Source organism: Neofelis nebulosa, chromosome 12 (assembly GCF_028018385.1).
Source record: "Neofelis nebulosa isolate mNeoNeb1 chromosome 12, mNeoNeb1.pri, whole genome shotgun sequence".
Taxonomy (NCBI): Eukaryota; Metazoa; Chordata; class Mammalia; order Carnivora; family Felidae; genus Neofelis; species Neofelis nebulosa.
This window is the reverse complement of record NC_080793.1, coordinates 10853379-10869041: the sequence shown is the minus strand read 5'-3', so window position 1 is coordinate 10869041 and position 15663 is coordinate 10853379. Positions and strand designations below refer to the sequence as shown.

The following is a 15663-nucleotide window of genomic DNA, read 5'->3' as shown; positions in this document are numbered from 1 at the left end:
ATGAGCACAGAGCCCGCTTGGATTCTCTCTCCCCCTCTCTCTCTACTCCTCCCCCGTGTGCTTGTTCTCTTTGTCTCTTGCTTTCTCTCAAAGTAAATAAACATTAAGTTTAATTTTTTTAAATGTTTACTTATATTTGAGACAGAGCATGAGCGGGGGAGGGGCAGAGAGAGGTGGAAACAGAATCCAAGGGGGCTCCAAGCTCTGAGCTGTCAGCACAGAGCCTGACATGAGGCCCAAACTCATGAGTCGTGAAATTGTGACCTGAGCCAAAGTCGGATGCTCAACCGACTGAGCCACCCAGGCACCCCAACAAATAAACATTTAAAAAAAAAAAGAAAGAAAAAAATGAAAAATATCTGCTCTCAGGAGGAGAAAATGTCAGTGACCGTACATTACATAAGAAGGTATTACAAGGCCTGGTAAGGGGACAGGAAGTTCTGGTGGTGATGGTGAGGGCTGCCAAGCATAGTGGGGAGGGGGGGGTGGGGGGGGAGGGGGGCCCTCCTTAACAAAATGGCATCACAAAGGAAGTGAGGGGATTACAGGAAGGATATTCCAGACAGAAGGCTCAGCAAGTACAAAGGTCCTGCGGCGGGAGGGTGCTTGACAGTCACAGAAAGGCAAGGCCAATGTGGCTAAGAGGGGGTGCAGTACAAAGGGTACTAAGGGGCCAAACCACACAGGGCTTTGTGGGTCACTGCAAGGATGTGGCTTATATTTACAGAGACAGGGGAAGTCATCAGAGGGCTGGTACACAGGGGGTGACAGGGAAACCATTAGAAGCCCAACACCAGCCTGCAGGGAAGAAATGGTAACCCTACCTACGGTGGCAGCAGTGGTGGGGATGAGATGCAGCCCATTTGGGGTATAGTTTGAAGGGAGAGCCAGAAGGATTTGTTAATGGTTTGGATGTTGCTTGTGTAAGAAACAAGGGCGCTGAGAAGGATACTAAGATTTTTACTTTTTACGTTTACTGAGACAAGAGCAGCCCCCATTAGGCAGCATGGTGAATGTGAAGTTGGGTTTTGGACGGTTTACGCAGATGCCTTTTAGACACTGCCACGGAGACAGAGACAATCTAGAGCTCCAGGGAGCCGTCTGGCCTTGAGATAAGGATGCGGGCGCCCAAAGTGGGCAGTAGAGGCAGGACTCTGAGGGAGTGAATGCCACTTAGAGAGGAGGTCTGAGGGCTGGGTCCTGGGCACACGGAGTTTGTGCGCTTTTCTGTAGTTTACATTTTACAGTAAGATTAAATGCACATGTGCAAGCGAGAATGAGCATTTTTTCCTTCTGTTATAGATCTAAAAAAATACACACCCACAATCACACTTTGGAGGCCAGAGCAGCGACCAGCCAGCACCCTTAACTTCCCAGCGCACTTGGAAACCAGGATCAAGGGAGACCCTGCACTTGCAGGTACAGGGGCCTGAGGAGTGGGGTGGAATCGGGACATTTATTAAGCCTCTACCAAATATGAGAAATTTCACAGGACAGCTAACAAACTTTCATTTCATACCCCAATGCCCCTCCCCTGCCGGTAAAACCGTTAGAAGACAGGCATCACTGGGTCATTTCACAGCCATAGAAAGGAAGTGAGAGGTAAGGTGATGGGTCCAATATGACCCAGCTGGTGACAGTAGCACCTGTGACATCTGGCCTCACTACTGCCTGAGCGCAAATACTCTGGACATTATCTCAAGCGTGGGGGAGGTGTGAAAGGAAGACTGCACAGGTGGAAGTCCAGGAAGGAGCCCTTCTGGCGAAGAGGGAAGATCTCTCCCAAGAGGGGCCCGGGGGCATCAGCCAAACTCTCAGAGAAGGGACTGAACGGTTTTAGGGCCAGAACAGGGAGAGGGCGGGGAGATCAACAGCTGAGGTAAAGTGCACCCTCACCTTGTTTTTCTCCACGAGTTGCTGCTCCAAGTCCTGTTTTTCCTTCTGCAGCTGCCCTAGGTCCACAGCCCCCACCTCACCATTTGGGATTCCCTCTGCAGCCGGAAGCTGGTACGCGGGGTCCTGTGTGGCCCTCGAGGCCGCCTATAGGATGGACAAGGTAATGGTCAAGCTAAGCCACAGGTCCATGGGGAAAGGGGGCCAGACTGGTTCCAAAGGTGCGGGCTGATGTGCCGGAACAGGCAGCTAGCTGGCCAGGAACCAAACCTGGGCTGTAGAGATCCTGTCCAGCGCCTTCCAGGGGGACAGGCAGCTTTCCGTGCAGTGAGCGTGCTTGGAAGGAAAGGGCTCTACTGAACACGGACACGTGGCGCCACATCCGACGGGCTCCTCAATACCCACGAGCTCCTAGTCAGGTGGGCACCCCTACTTTAAAGAAAGGGAGGTGACCTGCCCAACATCCCGCAGCTAGTGAGCGCCAGCTCTCCTCCCCGTCTTCCCACCGCCTCCTACTGGCAAACTACGGCAGGCAGCCCCGTCCTGCTGCCGTCACACCGGCCCGCGGCTCAGATGGGGACTTACGTGAGGCTCGGGAACTGAGCGTGTCAACCCCTGCTCCGGGACGGCCAGTCTCAGCACGTCGAACCCCGCGGCAGCCTCGGACTCCTCCGCCCTAAGGCTCTGCAGGGCTTCCAGCTCGCTCTGAAGCTGGTGCATTTGCAACAGGGCAGAGTCGTGACCTAGGCCGGGCAGAGGGGAGCACCAGTGACTCCTGCTGCTTCAGGACCGGGCCACTTCAGGGCAGGGGTACTGGGTGGGAGCAGGTGAGAGGGCTCAGCAGGGGCGGACTCCTCACCTTTCTTCAGTTGGAAAATTTCCTGCTCTTTCTGGAGAATCACTTCAGCTTTTTCCTGCAGACTCTGCTCCTTCTCATCTACTACAGCTGTGAGGTTAGCAGCCTGGACAGAAAAGCCAACATAAGAGAAGGCCGGCAGCAGTAACCGCATCTCCCCCAAAAGAAATCTCCACTTTTCCGCTACCCGGGGTCCCCCAGGAATCCCTCCCGGAAGTCTATAGCCTCGAACATACCCTAGGCAGGCTACCCTCTACTCCTATGGACATAGCACAATTCTGGGGCCAGGGCCCTGCACAGGCCGCCCGCCCCCCACCCCCCAGCCTACCACTAGCGGGCCTACCATAGATGTGGTTGTTCTGCCCAGCCTTCCCCAAGCTGTCATAACCATGACTTCCGTGTCCTGAGTACCTGTGACATGCCTAGCATTTGATACACATGACCTCATTATGATCTGAAAGGTGTAATTATCCTAAAGTCTTTGCAGATGCAACTGAGACTGGAATTTATGTTAAGGACTCACCGAAGGCCTAGAGTCCATTCCCTACAAGGTCTGGGGCCCGATACTGAGTCTGTCTTGAAAGGAAGCTTTGCCCACCCTTCTCGCTGAGGGCTCAGCTGTACTGCGTCCTCCGGGGCCTGTGGGCAGTGATGCCCCTCACAGAGTCAGAGCCCAGGAGGCACCTGGATGCGGGCTTTTCCCCAGGTAAGGCTTACAACAGTAACTGGCCATCAAACATCCACAAAGGCCATCCCGTGGGGTGAGGATTTCTTTATGACATTTTTCTCCCACCTTCCTAGAGACCTCAGGGTCATCAGTCACACAGTTCCTGGCATTCGTGACACCTGTGTCCACCCCCTGGAGGAGGACACACAGGGAGGCAGGCTGGTCCTGCCCGAGGCTGGAACATACCACCCTTTGGCCCGTGCCTCAGGGTCAAATGGGGCCTACCTGTTGCTGGAACTCTTCCCTCTGCTTCCGCACCTCCTCCAGGGCTTGAGCCATTGCGACACTCACAATTTCTCTTTGGCTCCACTCTTCCTACAATCCAGAAAATGGGACACTGAGCCCCCAAACGCCTCTCACGGGTGTTTCACTGCACGTTATGTGCCGCCCACTGGGGGAATGCCATCCTCCGTCCTACAGATTTTCTTCCTGCTGCCCGAGGGCCCTGGACTGCCCTCTCGCTGCGGTGCCGTCTGTGTGCCTCTGAGAGCTGTCCTGGTGTACAACCCACCGACCTCTCCGCACAAGGGCAAACCGCCGAGGCTCGGGGATCCCATGGGCACACCAGCCAGTCCTCGGGCCACGGTTAGGGGACCCAGAACTCCAAGAGAAGAGCTGGTCTGATGAAATCAACACAGAATGGGAAGGAAGATTCTCAGGCCATGTGAATGGACTAGTGGACCGGAACAACCCAATTATGGGAAAAATAATCAGCAATTACTGAATTAAATAGGGCAGGGCAAAATGCCACAGACTCATCAAAATTATCCATTTTATAAGAGAAAAAGGCTCTGGTCCCACAGCTAGTAAGTGGCATTGCCAGGTCTGAAGCCAGCGTCTGAGCTTAGAGCCAAGCCTCTGGATGTTAGACTGTACCACCCAGAAAATTTTCTACATGGAGCCGGGCTGCCTCCCTGGCCTGCCCCACAGCACAGGAACCACCTCCTGACAGACAGACACATCGGTCCTCTTCCCGGAGACGAATGCCGTGCTCACCGATCAACCCCTAGACTTCTCAGGTGCCTACATTCTGGTCAGGGACATCTGTGGTTTGTGTCTACCCCAGATCACACCGTTTTGGGGGCTAAGAGCCTCATCACTGCTATTCCCCACTTCTACCCTGCAGTTCTGGTAGGGCTGCCCATGTTGCGGCTACAAGGAGAAGCATGGGACTCAGGCCTGGCCAACTGAAGTCCTGCAGCCCCCTGGCCAAAATTATTTGTTCAAGGGGTGGCTCTGTCACCTAAGATGGACCAATCAGAATCCCTTTTTACATCAGAAGCCTTTTTGATAAGCCAAGGAGAAGCCCTCTTTCCTAAGCTGGCATGTCACCAGCTGGGAGCTGCTGCTGTGATGACCACCCGATTTGAAGGCCGTCATCTGCATCGTGGGGAAAAGCAAGGCCAAGAGTCTGGGTAACTGACAGGGCAAGAAACAGCATGATGCAGGAAGGAAAGAGACCTGAGGCGCCCCCCCCACCCCCAAGTTCCAGTCGGACAAGTCTTTCTGGTTCTGGGAGCTACTCAACTCCCCTATGACACCTTTCAATTTGTGTGGGTACAAGTGAGTTGATGGAAGGAGACGCCGGCCTCCTGGCCAGGGGAATTCTGGCTCCTACTGTGGAGTTGTCAGAATTGACCTTTCTTTGAGTCCATCTCTAGTAGAGACGAGGAAACCTAGCGTCTGAATTCAAAAGGCAGGAGCCCGCGCTGCGCCAGACAATACCCCTCAGCGGGGGAGGCAGTGTTGATACAGGAGAAGCAGCTACGGAAACGTGGCCCTGCGAGTCCAGGCGGCAGGTGGCAGAAGGCTTTTCCGGGGAGGTTTAGAAGAGCTTGGACTGCTGGTGTCTAAGAGGACGGCCAGCAGACAGAGCGCGAGGCAGGAAAGCAGGTCAGGACAGGAACCAGAGACTCAAAGCACCTCCATGCCAGGAACTGCATGGGATACTTTTTACCCACGGTCACGCTCGAGCCTCGGGGCAATCCTCTCGAGGTCAAGGGTTATTATCTTCAGTTTTGAAAAAAGGGAAACTAGACTCCCTCAAGAGTCAGCCGGTTAGGGGCTAGGCTGGCACACAGGACGGGGTCTATGTGGCTCTGAAGTCTGTGCTACCGCCAGAGCTGCATGCAATCCAGGACTGTGGGATTCAAGGTTGCCCGGCACAGTCTGGGTTGGCTGCAGGAGCCACCAGGCTACCCACATGTGGCAGCTCCCTGCACCTGGGAGTATATTCCCTGACAGCAGTCTAAATAGGTATGCACCTAAAAATAGTGCTTCAAAACACTTGAGGCAAAGACTGACAACCAGCAGGATTAAAGAGAGAGACAAATCTGTGATCACAGTTGAAGATTTAACACATCACTCTTACTAACTGATGGAACAAGAAGACAAAAAAGAAACATCAGAAAACATAAAAGATTTGGACAACACTATCACCCAACTTGATCTAATTAGCATTTACAGAATGCTTTCCCCTCACAGCAGCAGGCACTGAAACATTTACCAAAATAGACTCTGTATGACAGGCTGGGCCATAAAACAAACCTCAGTAAACATCAAAGGGCTGAAATCATTTAGTGTATGATCTGATCATAATAGTATTAAACTAGAAATCCAAGATCGAGAACATTCCGCAAACATTTGAAAATTAACCACACTTCTAAACAGCCTGTGTGCGCCAGTTTTTATTCCCGCCTATCGGCCCCACTGACCCTTTTATCCTCTGCTTTGCGACGATGCTACATCTAGTCTGAGGCTCTGCAAATGACATTTCTGCTCGTCCAGCTGGTTCCATGCGAACCTCTGCCAACAGGAGGAGCTCGAGGCAGACTGGAAAGCAGGAGAACACAGCAAAAGCCTTGCTCCTTCCTGTCCGCTTCTGCGAGCAGTCTGCACTGCCCTGGCGGTGGCAAGAAGGCAATTTCTTCCCGCAGCCGCATCTGTATCGGCTCTGCAGGTTCCCCAGCCCCCGGGGCTGATTTCACTGGCTGCCCTGTTCCCCAGCACACCAGCGCCCGCTGAACAGCGTCCCCTGCTCAGAGGCCCAAGTGCCAGACCTGTGGGGCCCTTTGTCTTAATTCCTAAGTTTAATAATTCAACCTTCTTTGCTTTGTTCCCTTAGTTGTAGCTGTTTCTGCAGTGGCTACCTTCACACTATCTTTTGCCTGTTTCAGTGCTGGACTAAAAACTTTACATGAGTCAAGAATTCTCACTTCAGGGGCGCCTGGGTGGCTCAGTCGGTTAAGCGTCCGACTTCAGCTCAGGTCACGATCTCACGATCCGTGAGTTCGAGCCCCGCGTCGGGCTCTGGGCTGACGGCTCGGAGCCTGGAGCCTGCTTCCGATTCTGTGTCTCCCTCTCTCTCTGCCCCTCCCCCGTTCATGCTCTGTCTCTCTCTGTCTCAAAAATAAATAAAACGTTAAAAAAAAAAAAAAAAAGAATTCTCACTTCAATAAATGGGTCTGGTTCCTTTATCCTGACTGGACCGTGACTGGACCGTAGGACAGATCTTCTGGTTCTTTTTGTGTACCTTTATTCTTTCTTACTGCCTTATATCTTCTGTCCTCCTATCTAGAATCTTCCTCCACCTGAATGATGCTCTCTAGCACTTCCTTTAGGGCAAATCTGTTGGTGACTAATTCCTCGTTTCTGTTTTTTTTTTGTTTTTTTTTTTAATATGAAATTTATTGTCAAATTGGTTTCCACTCCTCGTTTCTGTTTTATTGGTTTTTATAGTTCTACTACCATGCTGTGTCCGGGTACAGACTTCAAAACTTATCTTGGGAGAGCCTGCCTGGCTCAGTTGGAAAAGTATGTGACTCTTGATCTTGGGGGGTCATGAATTTGAGCCCTACATCAGGTGTAGAGATTACTAAAAAAAAATAAACTTAGGGGTGCCTGGGTGGCTTAGTCAGTTGAGCACCCGACTTGGGCCCAGGTTCATGAGTTCGAGCCCTGCGTCGGGCTCTGTGCTGACAGCTCAGAGCCTGGAGCCTGCTTCAGATCCTGTGTCTCCTTCTTTCTCTGCCCCTCCCCAGCTTGCATTCTGTCTCTCTCTCTCTCTCTCTCAAAAAAACAGAAAAAAAAAATAATAAACTTAAGGAAAAAGGAAAAATAACATTTATCCCATTTGGATTTGTAAGAATTCTCACACCTGTACCTGTGAACTGACAGCTTTCAGCTATTTGGAAAATTCTCAGCTACTGTTGCTTCAATAATTGCTTCGACCTCACATCTGCATTCCCTTCTGGGCCCCCACTGACAGGTGATCAAACACCTTGCAGCATCCTGTCTTCTTTCATGTTTTTTCTGTATTTCATTCTGCCTTTTCTTCTGTCTCACTAATTCTCTTATGAGTGCTCATCTGTTGTTAAACATATTATTTTTTAAAACAACTTTCCTGAAGTATAACTGACACTATGCTGCGCATATTTTAAGTGTGGAATGTGATGGCTTATGGTGAAACCATCACCACAGTCACAACCGTGAAAATACTCATTACCCTCAAAAGTTTCCTTGTGCCTTTTGGGTGCCTACTGCATTGGGGTCTCAGCTCTACACTTTCCAGCTCCCACACTCTAATTTGTTTCCCTTTTAAAACTGCTTCCATTTAGTACAGTTTCCAAATCTCTGCTGAAATTTGTGATTTTGTCTTTTATGCCTTTAAACATGGTAAGCAATGTAATATCTGAGCCTCTGAACAGGACTTCCTGCTTCTGTACTTGCCTCCTTTCCAGAACATGCTCCACAAAGAACCAGAATGATGATTTTAAAACTTCTCCCATCACTTCTTTGCTTAAAACTCCCCAAGTCTGCTTGCCTGGCTCCTCTCCTCTTTTCCCTGAGCCCATTGAGCAGCAGCCACACTGGCCTTGGTGCTGTTTTCTGAACTAAGTGTTTTTTCTGCCTCAAAGTTTTTCTTTTGTTTTTTAATTTGTTTTAATGTTTATTTTTGAGAGAGACAGAAAGACAGAGAGTGAGACAGAGTGCAAGTAGGGGAGGGGCAGAGAGAGAGGGAGACACAGAATCTGAAGCAGGCTCCAGGCTCTGAGCTGTCAGCACAGAGCCCGATGCAGGGCTCAAACCCATGAACCGTGAGATCATGACCTGAGCCAAAATCGGACACCCAACCGACTGAGCCACCCAGGTGTCCCTGCCTCAGAGCTTTTCTATTTGCTATTTCTTTCTGTTTTTTTTTTAATTTTTAATTTTTAAAAGTTTACATCCAATTACTTAGCATATAGTGCAACAATGATTTCAGAAGTAGATTCCTTAGTGCCCCTTACCATTCAGCCCATCCCCCCTCCCACAACCCCTCCCGTAACCCTCAGTTTGTTCTCCATATTTAGGAGTCTCTTCTGTTTTGTCCCCTCTATTTGCTATTTCTTCTGGAATATTTCCTTCCCAAACATTCACATTGCTGGCCCCTTCTCATGACTCAGAGCTTTTGCTCAAATATCACGGAAGCCCTCCCTAACCTCCACCTTAGGGCCCTCTCCTCTCTCCTCTTTGTCCTTCACACTTGCTTTACTTTCTGCACTGCACTTACGACTATTTATCAGTTGTTCATTATCTAGTTACAAGCGCCACCGGAGGGAAATTTTGCCTGTTTTGCTCAGTGCCACATGCCAGCACCTACACTAGAGCCCACAGGTACTCCACTCTTTGCTGAAGGAATGCATGAAAAAATATCTGCCACCAAAGTACACGTTTCCCACGATACAGCACTACATCATTAGCACCTAACTTAGCAGAGACTATTACTGAAAGCTTACTTAATGCAGACCCACAGCTTTGGGTGTTCTCAGAGAAGGTCTCTGCCAAAAGATCCACAAGATCTTTGTGTCGTGACCAAGCCGGGCAAGTACTGCAATGATCCATCATCTAAGGGCTCTTACGAACGGGGCCAGAGGAGGCTGGAGGCCTGTAAGAAAGTGGCAGAAACTCTCTGCATCCAGTTACGTCCAGGCAGTGAAGGGGGCAACGTCTGATTAAAGAATCTGATTAAAGAATCTGATTAAAGAATCAAGTTCTCAGAAGGGAAAGGGTAACAATCCAGCAGACTGTTTCTCATCTCTACATGTGGTCTCCGACATAAACAGATGGGGTCCTTAAGACAAGTTAAGCCCTTGTTTTGCTAATCTCGCTGGAAAGATCAACAACACCAGTGGTTTGACAGCATGACTTTCAGGAAGCTGCTGACGATGACACAGAGGAAGGGCTGGATGCATGAAGTCAGACCAGCACCACCTGGAACTAACTATGGAACTCAGACGAATTACTTATACGTGGAGCCTGAATGACGTTAATTGCACAGTGAGCATAATTCCTCCTCCCACCCTGGATCACGACAGGACTTAATGAGGTGACATTTCTAACAAATGTCTAAGGGACTGTTGAGCAAACGCCAGTTCACGCCTTCTCCACTCTGAGTACAGGACTTTTACTGGGCTGCTCCCAATACACGTATAAAAGATGGGCCACTGCTGTGACACATGGACGCCGTTAGATAAATACCTTGAGCTTCTTTAGTTCAAGTTGGTGGTGTTGCAAAGAACGTTCACATTCATTCTTACTTTCTTTAAGGGCTGCGTTTTCTTGCTCCAGTTCTCTCTGCAAATTAAGAAAAGTATACATAAAACGAAAAGGGCGTTTCCCTATTTCCCCTGGGCACAGTCCTACAGACATGGAACCTTTACAAATGCACCCCACCTCCTGTGTCCCTGCAGGGGTGGGAGAGGAGATGGAAAATTCTCAGCTACCCTCCTCACGAGAAGAAATATGGCACTTAACTCTGACGGTGAGGAATCAGAGAGAGGGAGAAGCCATGAGGGAGGAACAAGAACACTGCAGAAAGAGGGGAGGAGGCTGACAGGATTGGTCAGGAAGCACAAGTCCTTGCGCAGCCCAGAAGAAAAGAAAACCCATCTGTTTGGGGTTTTATAAAAAGCAGCCTTTTTACATCCATTCTCATGAGCAGGTGTCTCAATGGAAAGATAAAAACTGCTCCAAAAAGTGGTTCTCTGTTGAAAGGGAGGCTGGTCTTCTTCCTGTCCACAACCCAGCGGCCCAGCAACGTGTGAACCCGGTGCTCACAAAGCTCACTCCTTTCCTCACGTACCACCTCCCGCTCTGCGGCGGTCTGGTCGGCCACCCGGGCGCTCTCCAGGGCAGCGAGCTGGGCCTCCAGTGTGTGGACGCGCTCCATGCACTGCCGTTCCAGGGCGAGGACCTGCTGCTGTGCCTGGCTGCTCTCCTTGTTTGCGGCAGCCTGCAGAGGACAGTATTCATGGTGACAGTGAGGACCTCATCCGTTCTGTCCCTTGGTGACCCAAAGATGGGTGTCCAGTGGAAACAACTCTCCTTCCTGTTCTCTGGCCTGGGCGCTGCTGAGGTCTCTACCTGCAGCCCTGCCGGGCACCCCTGGCCTATTCAGGAGCTAGAGTCTGGGACTGGTCTTGGTGCTGGGAGGACAGCTTAGGGCACCAGTCAGTCCTAAGATACAGCCCTCCTTCACCCTACTTGGTACTGCCCTCTATGGCTGAGGCTTTTCTTGGGGAGGCAATATGTATCTTCCTCAATTTACGATGGGGTTACAACCCGACAATCTCACTGTAGGTTGAAGGTATTAAGTCAAAACAAGCATCATAGCTCAGCCTAGCCTACTTTACTTTTTAAAGATTTTATTTTTAAGTAATCTCCACACCCAACGTAGAGCTTGAACTCACAACCCCAAGATCACGAGTTGCATGCTCTGCGGCCTGAGCCAGCCAGGTACCCCAGTTCTGAGCATTTAGAGTAGGCTAGGCCACGGGCACCTGAGTGGCTCAGTTGGTTGAATGACTGATTTCAGCTTGGTCATGATCTCACGATTTGTGAGTCTGAGCCCCACATTGGGCTTTGCACTGATAGCACGGAGCCTGCTTTGGATTCTCTGTCTCCTTCTTTCTCTGCCCCTCCCCTGCTCATGTGCATTTTCGAAGATAAATAAATAAAATTTAAAAATTAATAAAGTAGTCTAGGCTACTTAAAAAAAAAAAAAAGAGGGCCACCTGGCTGGCTCAGTTGGTGGAGCACGTGACTCTTGATCTCAGGGTTGTGAGTACAAGCCCCATGCTGGATGTAGGGATTACTTCAAAATAAAATAAAAAAATAAAATAAAATAAAAAAATAAAAAAATAAATGCATGCTCAGTACACTTACATTAGCCTACAATTGGGCTAAGTCTGTTTTATATTAAAGTGCTGGATATCTCCTGTAATTTACTGAATACTGCACTGAAAGTGACAAACAGAAAGTCTGCCCAGGGGCTGCGGCTCCCCACCACAGTCTGGTATCGAGGAAGAATATTATATTGCACACATTTAGCCCAGGAGAAGCTCAAACTTCACAATTTGAAGTATGGTTTCTACTCAGTGCGTACTGATTTCTCATCTCATAAAGCTGAAAATCCTTAAGTTGAGCCATTATAAATCATGGACGGTCTGTACAGTACAGTGACGATGAACAAGGGCTCTGACCGAAGAAAGATGCGGGTTCTGCCATTTACCAGCAGGGAGACCATGACCACTGGGTTAGTGACCCAGTCTTTCTGAACCAGCTTCCTCTAGGGAATGAGAATAGGATGTACTTCTTAGGTCTATAGCAAGGACTAAATACAACACGTGCAGAATACTTAGCACAGTGACTGGCACGGCCAACATACAATAAATAATGCTTTCGTTTCTCTAGCTCCTAACTCAACACCCCACCTGGGGCTGCAATGGTTGGCCAAACCCCTTGCCAAGTTCTCCTCAGTCCTGGCCGCAAGCTGAGGTCTGACTGCCGGCAGAGTTACCGCCTCTAATAGTCCCAGAACTAGGCCGGGCCCCATGGCCGGCCATCAGATGGCAATCCCTCCCTCCTTGGGTAACTCAGATCCTTCAGTACGTAGCGCGTCCGGACTCCCTCTACCACAGCTGCCCTCCTGCTCGCACCCAGTTCAACAAGTGTATCTGAGGTCATGTCCTAGCACCTCACCGGGGTGAGTCTGGGGTGACTGCAAAGGCGTAAAGGGCAAGCAAGCATCAAGGGCCTAGAGCCCAGCAGCCACAACCGCCACTTACAAGCTCCCGAATCTGAGCTTCCTGAGCCGCCACAACGTCACCACTGTGCTTCAGCTTCTCCTCAGAAGCCTGCAAGCTGTGCTCGAGCTCTTGCACCTGAGGGGGAAAGGGAGCGTCTTCATTCAGAAGAAGTCACAGGGTGGGAACAAATGGCTTTAAAAATCAAATCCATTTAAATATCATTACCACTATTCTACCATTCTTTTCCTCCAGTCTATTTTCGTGACTTTTTAAAAGAAAATAATTCTAGGCAAACTTTGTATTTTTCCTCTTCACTCAAGTTTCCTTTTGTGTTTCAGTGTAGCCTTGAGAACCTGGATTATTTCCTTAAGGGATGTTTCACAGTCTACTGACCCACTGCCTCCTGTGCTGGCGCTCACGTTGTTTCCCGCTTTCCTGTCTGAGACAGTTAACGTCTTCACTCGACAGTTTTTGACCTGGTTTGAGCCACTTCCTTACGACAGATTCCAGGAAGTGGGATGACTGCTCACCGTACAAACTTTCACTCATTCTACAGACGTCAACCGAGTCTGACTGTGTACCCAGCACCGCACTAGGACGTTAGGCCGGCCCCGCAGATGGGACGACACCCTGTCCGCAGAGCCAGATCTTCCAACGGGCCATTTTTATCTGATTTGAGCTGTCTTTGCCAATTTCCCTTATAAAGTCTTCTTGATCGCTGAATAACATTGGACCTTGAGGAAGCTTATTGTGAAAACAAACACAAGGAAGGTTGCAGCTTTGTCACGGAGAGGTAGGTACCCAATGGGTGGAGGATATTTTTAGGTCTCACGGCTCCTTATACATATTCACATGTAAGATTTAACTGCAACAACTCCCTGAGAACAGCATTATTTGCACAGATGAGAATAGCGTTACTTGTCCAATATCACAAATTTTATTAACGGTAGAGCCAGAACTAAAACCTAGCTTTTTAAACTCCTGAATTCAGAAAGGATCTACTCAGGTCCCAATTTAGAGGCAGAGCTCCAGAAAGATTCAGATCCACAAGAGGTTCAGCACAGAGTTATCATATGACCTGGGAATTCCAATTCTAGACAGAAACCCAACAGAAATCAAAGTAAAAGCTCACACAAAAACCTTGTTCACAGCACCACACTAATGTTCATTATTCACAATAGCCAAAAGGTGGAAAAAACCCAAATGTCCGTCAACAAATGAATAGATAAACAAAATGTGGTACAGACATAAAAAAGAATGAAAGCCTTTTTTAAAAAGGCTTATTCGGCCTCAGGGCACCTGGCTGGCTCAGGCAGGAGGGCATGTGACTCTTGATCTTGGGGTCATGAGTTTGAGCCTCCATGGCATGGAGTTTACTTAAAATAAAAAAACTGGAAAAGAAAAAAAAAAAAAAAAACAAAACCCTGGCTTATTTGGCCTCAAAAAGGAATGAAATTCAGACACATGCTACAACATGAATGAACCTTGAGGCCATATGTTAAATGAAATTAGCCAGACACAAAAGGACAAATATCGTAAGATTCCACTACTATGAGGTTTCTACAGTAGTCAAATTTATAGGGATAGAAAGTAGAATGGTGGCTGCCAGGGACTGGGGGTGGGAGAGAATGGGAAGTTAGTATTCAATGCAGACAGAATTTCAGTTTGAGACGATGAAAAAGTTCTGGACACGGATGGTGGTGGTGGATACACAATAGTCTGAATGTGCTTAATGCCACTAATTGTACACTACAAACTATATTGAAATGGTAAATTTTATGTCACGTATTTTATTGCAATAAAAAATAGAAATTCAGAAATAGAAATGAATTCCAATAAAGCAAACAAAGCTGTGCTGAGAAAAATACACCTCTGAATATTTTTATCAGGAAATAAGATTTTTAAAATGAGCTAAGCAGGTGCCTGGGTGGCTCAGTCGGTTGAGCATCCCACTTCAGCTCAGGTCATGATCTCATGGCTCGTGAGTTTGAGCCCCGCATCGGGCTCTGTGTTGGCAGCTCAGAGCCTGGAGCCTGCTTCAGATTCTGTGTCTCCCTCTCTCTCTGCCCTCCCCCAGCTTGTATTCTATCTCTGTGTCTCTCAAAAATAATAAACATTAAAAAAATTTTTTTTTAAATGGGCTAAGCATTCGTGATAGTCTGAACGTTTGTGTCCCCCAAATTCATGCTGAAAATCTAATGTCTGATGTGATGGTGACAGGAGGTGATGATGCCTTTGGGAGGTGAGGTGCTCAAGTCCTGAGGGTTCCGCCCTCAGGACGGGATTAGTGCCCTTAAGAAAGAGGCTCCACAGAGATCCCTTACCCGTTCCACCATTTCGCACGCCATTAAACTGGCAAAATAAACACATAAAGAAATGGCTGGAAAAGGCAGCAAAGCAGGTATAGGACCCCTTCCAGCATGCTGGGGGAGTAGAGCCAAGTGCAGCCCTTGTAGGAACATTCTCGTCCTACTTAGTCACATTAGGTCATTCTCTACCCTCAAGGCGACAAGGACAGAGCTGTTTGCTGCCATGTATTCTGTGGTGACAGGAAGAAGGTGGCAATCTGGACGTCCAGCACCTGGCAGATGACTGCAGTGTGGTGTAGTAAGCGCAATCCAGTGGACGCAGCCAGAAGATGGAGCGGGTGAAAGGAACAGTGAATGTGGAACTGCATCACTCACAGAAATTAACACACATGCACACAAAACAAGGCCACCAATTTTAAGGTAACCCAACAACAAAAATTAGAATGGTTTCCTGTGGGAAGGAAGGGACTGGGGATAAAAGGGAATGAATAAACGAGAACAATTTTGTGTGGAACAACGGTGGCAATGTGGCAAGAATGAAGAAAATGACTAACTCAACCATGTGTAAGTAAGATCCAAAACAGTCCCTTTAAAAGAAAACCTTTGGGGTGCTTGGGTGGCTCAGTCAGTTGAGCGTCTGACTTCCACTCGGGTCATGACCTTGTGGTTCATGGGTTTGAACCCTGTGTTGGGCTCTGTGCTCACAGCTCAGAGCCTGAAGCCTGCTTCAGATTCTGTGTCTCCCTCTCTCTCTGCCCCTCCTTGCTCACGCTCTGTCTCTCTATCAAAAATAAACATTACAAAAGAAAA

At 48.8% G+C, this 15663-nt stretch overlaps 1 protein-coding gene and 1 long non-coding RNA gene across 3 annotated transcripts in view; one reads left to right on the top strand and one right to left on the bottom strand.

Annotated features, from left to right (window-relative positions):
* Positions 1 to 15663, bottom strand: part of GOLGA1 (golgin A1) — a 49333-nt gene that overhangs the window by 6151 nt on the left and 27519 nt on the right. For both annotated transcript variants that reach the window (XM_058694145.1, XM_058694146.1), the window contains 7 exons: positions 12584 to 12679; positions 10600 to 10749; positions 9996 to 10091; positions 3702 to 3791; positions 2753 to 2855; positions 2479 to 2636; positions 1897 to 2040 (listed from right to left, as the gene is read on the bottom strand). In XM_058694145.1, the coding sequence (XP_058550128.1) occupies positions 1897 to 2040; positions 2479 to 2636; positions 2753 to 2855; positions 3702 to 3791; positions 9996 to 10091; positions 10600 to 10749; positions 12584 to 12679 (837 nt within the window). The remainder of the gene's footprint in view (positions 1 to 1896; positions 2041 to 2478; positions 2637 to 2752; positions 2856 to 3701; positions 3792 to 9995; positions 10092 to 10599; positions 10750 to 12583; positions 12680 to 15663) is intronic.
* LOC131491344 (uncharacterized) lies at positions 1949 to 15451 on the top strand. The gene is made up of 3 exons (XR_009251405.1): positions 1949 to 2056; positions 12888 to 13337; positions 15096 to 15451. It is a non-coding gene; the product is annotated as an uncharacterized LOC131491344 (long non-coding RNA).